This window comes from Hemitrygon akajei, chromosome 10, assembly GCF_048418815.1.
Source record: "Hemitrygon akajei chromosome 10, sHemAka1.3, whole genome shotgun sequence".
Lineage (NCBI taxonomy): Eukaryota > Metazoa > Chordata > Chondrichthyes > Myliobatiformes > Dasyatidae > Hemitrygon > Hemitrygon akajei.
Genome location: NC_133133.1, coordinates 113,554,118 through 113,565,079, shown reverse-complemented (window position 1 = coordinate 113,565,079; position 10,962 = coordinate 113,554,118). Strand labels below are relative to the sequence as shown.

Genomic DNA, 10,962 nt, shown 5'->3' with positions numbered 1-10,962 from the left:
CTATGCACCCGCGACAGCATTTTCACAGAATTGTGGATCTGTATTTCCAGATCTCTCTGTCCTACCGCTCTTTAATGCCCTGTGTAAGTCCTACCCTGGTGTATCCTCCCGAAAGTGATGGGTCAGGAAGGCAACATCCATCAGCAGGCATCCCTATGATCCGGGACATGCCCTCTTCCCGATGCTGCCTCTGGCAAGAGATACAGGAATCCAAAAATACACACCTCAAGGTTCAACAATTTCTTCCCTACTGCCAACAGGATCTGGAACTCAACCACAAAACCCTAACACCACCTCAATTGATTTTATTTTCTCTTTCAGCTGTTTATTTTGCCATGTAAGCAACATGTAATTTAATTTTATTTGCAATGTACTGGCGCTGCAAAAGAAACTGTTTTCACATTTATGATAAAACAACCGAGACTGAATAGCAGAGCAGACCCAATTGGACCAAATCTGCTCCCACATCTGGTATGTGTCCATGGCAAACTTAAAGCATAACCGTGCCAACAACAAATAAGCAGAATTGACTTGCTCAGTTTTTATTTCATTATTTTACAGAAAATTTACGTAGAAGCAAGAGATTTGAAATTCCAGAGTGCAGGAAAATGGAATTACCCAGGGAAACATTCGAGACGATCTGCATCCTCACACTTCCCCACCAATCAAGCCTTCCACCATGCATCAGGTGGTCACATGATGTACTATTGGGAACTGTGCTTGAACACCAGTGGGAGGAAGAGAATAAGACAGGATGCACTTCCTATTGGTCGGGTACCATAGCAACAAGCTCTGGTCTTTATCATATTGGTCCTTGGAAATTTGCTGCCCTGTTTCCTGCAGGATAGACTACAGTATTTAATTGGCTGCACAGCAGGGCTGCAGAATTGAGAATAAAGTTGACATTTTGGGCTGAGACCTTTCATCAGGGCCTCCTTTCTCCGTGTTTCCCCCCACCCCCTACATTCCTCTCCCCAGGGAAGGACGCAGGCCTGAAACGCCAACTGTCCATTTCCTTCCACAGATGCTGCCCGCCCCACTGAGTTCCACCGGCATCTTAAACACGAGAGATTCTTCAGGTTAATCCAGAGAAACGCAGACAAAATGCTGGAGGAACTCGGCAGAAATAAAGAGTTGATGTTTTGGGCTGAGACCCTCCATCAGGACTTGTACCCTTCCCTGGGGCAGGTGGATGCAGAAGGAGCAGAGGGAAGGGGGACAAGTGTAGAGGGAGGGGGAAGTGGGAGGAGCATAGGGGTGATGGACAGATTAATTGAATGGAGATGGGGGAATAGAAACAGGATTGCAGGAAGAATGTGGTGGATCAGGAGAAAAAGAACAGAAGTGGGAGCAGTTTACCCCAAGTTGGAGAATCAGTGTTTGTAGTTTGTTGTATTTAGAAATACAGCTCGGTAACAGGCCCCTCCGGCCCAATGAGCCCACACCCAAGTGACCAATTAACTTACTAACCCGTGTGCCTTTGGTATGTGGGAGGAACTGGAGCACCCAGAGGAAATCCATGCGGTCATGGGGAGAACGCACAAACTCTTTACAGAGTGACAGAATTGAACCCAGGCCACTGGCACTCTAATAGTGTTATGCTAACTGCTACAATGCTGTGAAGCAATGGCTTAATGTCTGGGTAACATCATTAACGATGCAATGAAGACCAGTCATCAGACAGAAAGTGTTTACGGTAATGCAAGAACTAATTCAATAAACCAACCAACCAAGAGTCTCAGTCTGAAACATTGACTGTTTATTCCTCTCCACTGCTTGACCTGCTGAGTTCCTCCAGCATTCTGTGCTCTGGATTTCCAGCATCTACAGAATCTCGTGTCAGGAAACCAGCTGCACAGGTCCACCTGATATATACAGTGCATCCAGGCACCATTGCAAGTCAGAGAATCCAGCATTAAGACGACAAAAATTAGCACCACATTCATAATTATAATGTAAACACACTTTACAAATCGTCAAGTATCATAATTCAGTATTTTCGTTGGCACAACAGCTCAGATTTAATTGTAACACTTTCCATCCCTCCCCAGTTACACGGTAGCTAACAGTCGCACTACAGGGGCAAAGGTCAGATGATCGAAATCTCGGTCAGAGAATGGGGAACGTAGTAAGGTGGGGGGATGAAAAAGTTGAGGTTGGGAAATACCCGAATTTAGGGCTTCAGTGCTGCCACCAGGGATGGGACAAGTAATTCAGGGGCAAATAAGAGACAAGAAGATTTGGTATACCATGAGATTTCATTAACTTTTACTTTCATGGCCTTTACCAACTCACACTTGCCCTGTTAGGAACAAAGTAGGTACTGTTTATAATGACTGACTCCTTGTGCTCACACCTCCCACTTCAACCATAATCACATAACCAGTCCTATACCCACAGGGGGTTAGAAAAATGAAGGGGGAGGGTGATCTCACTAAAACCTATTGAAAAGAAACCAAATGGCAAAAATACTGCCTCTATGATTAATTCTGTTATTGTCATTTCAGCTTGCGCTACTACAGTTTGACTTACGAGAGTACTAGAATATAAAAAGCAAAGATGCAATGCTGAGGGTTTATAAGGCATGTTTGAACTGGGAGTGTAGCTTTGGGCCCCTTCTAAGAAAAGATGTTCTGCCATTGGAGAGGGTCCACGAGAACTACCCCAGGACTGAAAGGGTTAACATACGAGGAATGATTTTCCTGGGCCTGGAGTTTAGGAGAATGATTCGGGGGGGGGGGGGGGGGGATCTCATCGAACCTATCGAATATTAAAAGGCCTAGATAGAGTTTCCTTCTGTGGGGCAGACTCAGGATAAAAGGACCTTCCTTTAGAACAGAGATTGTAAGTTATTTCTTTAGCTAGAGGATGGTGAATCTGTGGTATTCATTGCCACAGATGGCTGTGGAAGTACTTGATTAGTAAAGGTTAAAGGGAGAAGGCAGGATAATGGGGTTGAGAGGGATATTACAGTTGCATGCAAAAGTTTGGGCACCCTGGTCAAAATTTCTGTTACTGTGAATAGCTAAGTGAGTAGAAGATGACCTGATTTCCAAAAGGCATAAAGTTAAAGATGAAACATTTCTTTAATATTTTAAGCAAGATTACTTTTTTTATTTCCATCTTCTACAGTTTCAAAACAACAAAAAAGGAAAAGGGCCTGAAGCAAAAGTTTGGGCACCCTGCATGGTCAGTACTTAGTAACACCCACTTTGGCAAGTATCACAGCTTGTAAACACTTTCTGTAGCCAGCTAAGAGTTTTTCAATGCTTGTTTGGGGGATTTTCACCCATTCTTCCTTGCAAAAGGCTTCTAGTTCTGTGAGATTCTTGGGCTGTCTTGCATGCACTGCTCTTTTGATGTCTATCCACATATTTTTGATGATGTTTAGGTCGGGGGACTGTGAGGGCCGTGGCAAAACCTTCAGCTTGCGCCTCGAGGTTGTCCATTCTGGATTTTGAGGTGTGTTTAGGATCATTATCCTGTTGTAGAAGCCATCCTCTTTTCATCTTCAGATTTTTATTTTATTATTATTTATTTATTATTATTATTATTTTTTACAGACGGTGTGATGTTTGCTTCCAGAATTTGCTGGTATTTAAATTGAATTCATTCTTCCTTCTACCAGTGAAATGTTCCCTGTGCCACTGGCTGCAACACAAGCCCAAAGCATGATCGATCCACCCCCGTGCTTAACAGTTGGAGTGGTGTTCTTTTCATGAAATTCTGCACCTTTTTTTCTCCAAACATACTTTGCTCATTGCGGCCAAAAAGTTCTATTTTATCTTCATCAGTCCACAGGACTTGTTTCCATAATGCATCAGGCTTGTTTAGATGTTCCTTTGCAAACTTCTGACCCTGAATTTTGTGGTGAGGACGCAGGAAAGGTTTTCTTCAGATGAACAGTGCACAGTTCACAGTAGAACAGTGCACCACCATTCCAGAGTCTGCTAAATCTTCCTGAAGGTCTTTTGCAGTCAAACGGGTTTTGATTTGCCTTTCTAGCAATCCTATGAGCAGTTCTTTCGGAAAGATTTCCTGGTCTTCCAGACCTCAACTTGACCTCCACTGTTCCTGTTACCTGCCATTTCTTAATTACATTATGAACTGAGGAAACAGCTACCTGAAAACGCTTTGCTATCTTCTTGTAACCTTCTCCTGCTTTGTGGGCATCATTTATTTTAATTTTCAGAGTGCTAGGCAGCTGCTTAGAGGAGCCCATGGCCGCTGATTGTTGGGACAAGGTTTGAAGAGTCAGGATATTTATAAAGCTTTGAAATTTGCATCACCTGGCCTTTCCTAATGATGACTGTGAACAAGCCATAGCCCTAACAAGCTAATTAAGGTCTCAGACCTTGGTAAAAGTTATCTGAGAGCTCAAATCTCTTGGGGTGCCCAAACTTTTGTGTGGTGCTCCTTTCCTTTTTTTCCCCCCACTCTAAAATTGTACAAAACAAAAATAATACATTTGCTTAAAACATTGAAAAGAATGTTTCATCTTTAACTTTATGATATTTGGAGATCAGGTCACCCTCTACTTACTTAACTAGTCACAGTAACAGAAATTTTGACCGGGGTGCCCAACCTTTTGCACGCCATTGTAAATCAACCATGATGGAACAGACTTGATGGGCTGAATGGTCTAATTCTGTTCCTATGCCTATGGTCTGAGGGCATTATAATTTAGGAAGGAAATTTTGCTTCATTCCAAAAAATGAGAATCCTTGGGACTCTACATCTAAAGGCACCAGATGAATATTTACAGTACAAGGCTCAGATTGATGACTTCCTTTTGGAAATACGAAAATTTACTCCTGCAGTTTATAGATTTATATCTTTGCACTGTACTGTTGCCACAAAACCTGGAAGTTGATGGGAGAGGAAAACGTTAGAATGATCTTGGAGTAGGTTAAAAGGTCAGCACAATATTGCGGGCTGAAGAGCCTGTACTGTGCTGTGATGTTCTATGAATTATAGAAGTAGAAACCTCTTTCTGATCAAGCACCTCTACATAGCTTCCTGCACTGCCTCCGCTCTCCTTGGTCCCCTAGCTAACAATCACCATCAATCCCACTGGCTCATTGACAAGATTTAAGGATCCGAATCCGGATTCGAACCGGTGTCTGATCAGGAGGCTCGGAAGGAGCAGGGCGTGCCCACATCCAACAACTTTCATTGAACTGTTATTGCGGCGATGAGGCCAGCGCAACACGACTACAACTCGGGACATTCCAGAGTTCAATTCCGGCACCACTTGGTAAGGAGTCTCCACATCCTCTCCGTGGAATGGATGGGGTTCACCAGGTGCTCTGCTTTCTCCCCACCACCCAAAAACCGTGCCGGTAGGTTAATTGGTCATTGTAAATTGTCCCGTGATTAGGTTAGGGTTAACTGGGGTTGCTGGGCTTGAAGTGCTATTGCTAAATAATAAATAAATAAAAAAGAGGAAATCCCCTCCTTTTGTAGCTGAGGTATCTTTATGATTACATTAATAACACTCAGATCTTCCTATGTGATGTTTTTAGTCAGGAGAGGGGAGACATCTCTCTCTGAAGACCCAGCACTACATTCCTGACCTGCACCATTGGACAACCTCCAATGCAAAGGCAAATTTACCTCAGGAGAGTCGGTAACACTACACATGCTTATAACAGTTGTGGTTGATTGAACATTCCCTGACTTTGGAGCCCTCGACCTTCTGCACTCAAGGGAGGTTTCAAGTTCTTTTTGGTACCCAGAGGGGAAGACGGCTCCAATTTGCCACTGGAAATATTTCCAGCAACCTTCAATATATTAAAATGTAAATCATAGCGTTATGATAAAAGCTCCCTCAATAAACTGCGGGAAGAAAACAATGTTTAAAAATTCTTAGTGACGCCTTCCTTATTTCACAGTTATTCACCGACTGACGCATGCAATCAATGGTTTAGTGTGGAGTCAGCGGACTGGAGAATGGCAGGGCAAACTGAGTAATGCCTGGGGATTTTAATCCCCAACACCGCAGAGATATACCGTTCCACCAGTGATGAAGCTCCACAAGAGAGAGGTGGCGTATTTGGTGAATTTACTTGGCGAGACTGTTCTCAATTTCCAACTTGCGCTGGGCGGGCGACGCTGTCTTGACTTGCGCTCCTTGCAGCTGTTTGGCCTGTAGCACAGGGACAGGTGTGTGGAAGTAGGTCTCCATACACGCCTGCTGAACGTCGCTGGGAGCCACGGCTACCGGAGACTAGAAGAGAGAGGAACAGTGAGTCCAGTTGTGTTTTCCAAATCATCCCTGCGCACACCGTGAAACGCGAGACTGTTCCAACCCTTCATTCGGCTGACACAGAAAGAGGCCCTACCCCCCAACTGGTCCATACCGACCGAGATAACAATCCCGTTTGGCCCATCTCCCTCCTATTTAGGGGTTCCCAGCCTTTTTTTTTTAAAGCCATGGAGCCTTACTGAGAGGTTCACGGATCCCAGGTTGGAAAACCCTGCTCTAAACTGTTCCTATCCACATACACGTCCAATTTGGCCTACATCCCTCAAAGTTGTACTTGTCTAAATGCCTTTTAAATATCGTTAATGTACCTGCCTCAAATGCTTTCACTGGCAGCTCGTTCCATATACGGACCATCCTCTGTGTAAAAAGTTGCCCCTCTGAACACTATTAAATTATCTCCTCTCCTCCCACCTAAGCAATGCTCTGTTGTTCTTGATTCCCCAACCCTAGTAAAAAAAAGACTGTGTGCATTCACTGTATCTAGGCCCCTCACGAACACTAAACAGCTCTAAGATCACCTTTTATTCACTGGAGTATCCCAACCTGTACAATCTCTCTCTATAACTCAGACCCGAGTCCTGGTAACATCCTCGTAAATCTTTTAGAATATTGAAAACTACAGCACAGGAAAAGACCCTTTGACCCACGACTTTGTGTTAAACTACTTAAGACAATAATGCCCAATTAAACTCATCCCTTCTGTCAGCTCTATGTCTTTATGTCTGCACATTCATCTACGAATCATCTCTTCACTCTCTCCAGTTTAGGGGCATCTTCCCTGTACCAGGGCGAATAAAACTGAATGTGGTATTCCAAAACATAAACACAAGAGATTCTGCAGATGCTGGAAATCCAGAGCAACACATATACACAAAATATTGGAAAAGTAACCAGTCAATGTTTGGGCTGAGAACTTTCGGCTCTTGAAATGGCCTGCGCAATCCTAACTATCTCAGCAATGGAAGACTACAGATCACCTCTTGCACTGTTATGGAAATATCTCTGATTAAGCAGGGGCCTGGCCTAGCGCAGTCTTTTTCTCTTCACTGTGTTGTATAATTCACGCACAATGTGTGCTGTCTGCATCTACGTGCCTGTGATGGCTTTTCAAATGTTTCCACTGTACTCCTGCAATAACCGTGCTTCGACTCGAGACAGCAGATCATATATCACCACCAACTCCCCCCAACTCGCTCACCAACCCCGTGTACCTGGTTCTGCAGCTTGAGGACGGTGACAGGTTGGACCGCAGAGGCCTCCGTCTTGGAAGGGGGACTCTCTCTGGAGGACGGAGTGAACGTGGCCGAGTAACCCTGGCGTTCCTGGGTGGGCGACCCGGCAGCAGGGCTGGTCGGCGGTGAAACGGGATCGCCCCCCATCAAGATCTGGGCAGCTGGGAGGAGGCTGAGGCCTGGTAGGAGGGAGCCCCCTGCAGAAGTGGTGGTGGGCAGCAGAACAGGGAACATCACATGGTAAGGGAGGGTGGTGGGCGCTAGGTGCCCGAGGGGAATGGTGAATCCTCCCCGTCTGGGGGCAGAAGAGAGAAGCAGGTTCATGTCGCTCAGTCCTGGAGATTAAAGTGTAGATGGGAGGGGGTGGGGAGAAGAGGATTAAAAAAAATACAGCTTCAGCAACACTCAAACATGGAAGTTTACAACAAACAAACAGGGCCTTTGGGCACAATCCTCCCCATCATCGAGGACATCTTCAAGAGGTGACAGCACCCATCACTAGGGACCCTCACCACCCTCACATGCCCCTTTTTGGTACTATCTTCAGGGAGGAGGAACAGGAGCTTGAAGACACACACACTCACTCTACGTTTTACGAACAGCTTCTTCCCCTCATGAATCTACCTCACCACTCCTCCTTTAAAAAATTTAACGGATCGTAATTTTTTTATGTCTTGCAGAAAGCAACAAGTTTTACATGACAGCGACAACACACCTGATTTTGATTCTTTGATCGTGTTCCAGTGCAGAACACTCTGACACAGGAGTGACGCATCAAGAAACACCCCTCCCCAGTTGACTCAATGCTCCAGCTAAGGCGTGTAAAAGAGCCACGCCTGGCTCCTGTTGTCTGTGTACCCAACAGGAAAAGCCATGGAATCATCTGGATTGTTCCAGAAACCCAGCAGATTCAGCAATACCCTATAGAACAAAACGGCACAATACAGGCCCTTCAGCCCACAATGGTGTGCCGAGCTGCTAACCTATACCAAGATCGATCTAACCCTTCCCTCCTACATAGCCCTCCATTTTACTGTCATCCATGTGTCTAAGAGTCTCTTAAGTGCCCCTAATGTATCGACCTCTGCCACCAGCACTGGCAGGCTGTAACTCTGTGTACCAATGACTGCCCCCCATACTTTCTTCTAATCACCTTAAAATCATGCTCACTTGTATCAGCCATTTCTACTCTGGAAAAAGTCTCTGGCTGTCCACTCTATCTATGCCTCTTATCATCTTGTACACCTTTATCAAATCACCTCTCATCCTCCTTCACTCCAAAGAGGAAAAAAAAAGCCCTCGCTTGCTCAGCCTCTCTTCATAAGACCTGCTCTCTAATCCAGGCAGCATCCTGGTCAATCTCCTTTGCACCCTCTCTAATCCAGGCAGCATCCTGGTAAATCTCCTCTGCACCCTCTCTAATCCAGGCAGCATCCTGGTAAATCTCCTCTGCACCCTCTCTAATCCAGACAGCATCCTGGTAAATCTCCTCTGCACCCTCTCTAATCCAGACAGCATCCTGGTAAATCTCCTCTGCACCCTCTCTAATCCAGACAGCATCCTGGTCAATCTCCTCTGCACCCTCATCTAATCCAGGCAGCATCCTGGTAAATCTCCTCTGCACCCTCTCTAATCCAGGCAGCATCCTGGTCAATCTCCTCTGCACCCACTCTAATCCAGGCAGCATCCTGGTCAATCTCCTCTGCACCCTCTCTAATCCAGGCAGCATCCTGGTCAATCTCCTCTGCACCCTCTCTAATCCAGGCAGTATCCTGGTAAATCTCCTCTGCACCCTCTCTAATCCAGGCAGCATCCTGGTAAATCTCCTCTGCACCCTCTCTAATCCAGGCAGCATCCTGGTAAATCTCCTCTGCACCCTCTCTAATCCAGGCAGCATCCTGGTAAATCTCCTCTGCACCCTCTCTAATCCAGGCAGCATCCTGGTAAATCTCCTCTGCACCCTCTCTAATCCAGGCAGCATCCTGGTAAATCTCCTCTGCACCCTCTCTAATCCAGGCAGCATCCTGGTAAATCTCCTCTGCACCCTCTCTAATCCAGGCAGCATCCTGGTAAATCTCCTCTGCACCTCTCTAATCCAGGCAGCATCCTGGTAAATCTCCTCTGCACCCTCTCTAATCCAGGCAGCATCCTGGTAAATCTCCTCTGCACCCTCTCTAATCCAGGCAGCATCCTGGTAAATCTCCTCTGCACCCTCTCTAATCCAGGCAGCATCCTGGTAAATCTCCTCTGCACCTCTCTAATCCAGGCAGCATCCTGGTAAATCTTCTCTGCACCCTCTCTAATCCAGGCAGCATCCTGGTAAATTTCCTCTGCACCCTCTCTAATCCAGGCAGCATCCTGGTAAATCTCCTCTGCACCCTCTCTAATCCAGGCAGCATCCTGGTAAATCTCCTCTGCACCCTCTCTAATCCAGGCAGCATCCTGGTAAATCTCCTCTGCACCCTCTCTAATCCAGGCAGCATCCTGGTAAATCTCCTCTGCACCTCTCTAATCCAGGCAGCATCCTGGTAAATCTCCTCTGCACCTCTCTAATCCAGGCAGCATCCTGGTAAATCTCCTCTGCACCCTCTCTAATCCAGGCAGCATCCTGGTAAATCTCCTCTGCACCCTCTCTAATCCAGGCAGCATCCTGGTAAATCTCTGCACCCTCTCTAATCCAGGCAGCATCCTCGTAAATCTCCTCTGCACCCTCTGTAATCCAGGCAGCATCCTGGTAAATCTCCTCTGCACCCTCTCTAATCCAAGCAGCATCCTGGTAAATCTCCTCTGCACCCTCTCTAATCCAGGCAGCATCCCGGTAAAACTTCTCCACATCCTTCCCACGATGAGACAACTAGAACTGCACACAGTGGAGGGAAACAGCCTAAAGGTCACAGAGCTGAAGTGAGAGCACAAAACAGGCCTTTCGGCCCATCTGCCCCATGCTGCCCATCTGAGCTAGTTCCACTTCCCTGTGTATCCCCCTGTCCTTTATGACTTGTTGCATCTACCTCAGCCACTTCCTTCGGCAGACCAACACTGCGTGAAACAATTGCTCCTCAGGTCCCCTTTAAATCTTTCCCCGTTCACTGTCAACCCGGACCCTCTTATATTGTCCCCCACCCTGGGGAGAAAGGTGACCACGAAGGTGGCTCTTTCACTCACCAGAGGCAGCCGGCAGGCAGTAGCAGGGGCTGTTTTCGGGTAAACCACTTTGACCGCCGGGGAGAAATGACTTGGGAACGCAGGAGGATGGAGGCTGCTGGGAGGGAAGAGAGAGAGACACGGGAACGTCAGTTTTCCAGCCCAACAGCACAAGCGTTTTATTCCTCATCCCAAAACAATTGCCTCACTGCTAGTGATCAGATTCTGTTTTCCTAGTTATCCAGTGTGAAAAGCTAATCTTGATAGGACAGGCCATTCAGCCCATGATCTTGATTCTAATTTATACTAAATGTCCTG

The 10,962-nt window shown here is 46.3% G+C and overlaps 1 protein-coding gene across 2 annotated transcripts in view; it reads right to left on the bottom strand.

Annotated features, from left to right (window-relative positions):
- Positions 1–526: 526 nt before the first annotated feature.
- Positions 527–10,962, bottom strand: part of LOC140734586 (uncharacterized) — a 41,433-nt gene continuing 30,997 nt past the window's right edge. Inside the window, exons 11-13 of one of the 2 annotated variants that reach the window (XM_073058756.1) lie at positions 10,666–10,762; positions 7,480–7,835; positions 527–6,229 (exon numbers count right to left, since the gene is read on the bottom strand). In XM_073058756.1, coding sequence (XP_072914857.1) covers positions 6,065–6,229; positions 7,480–7,835; positions 10,666–10,762 — 618 coding nt within the window. In that variant the 3' untranslated portion in view covers positions 527–6,064. The remainder of the gene's footprint in view (positions 6,230–7,479; positions 7,836–10,665; positions 10,763–10,962) is intronic. The other variant, XM_073058757.1, reaches the window with a different exon arrangement.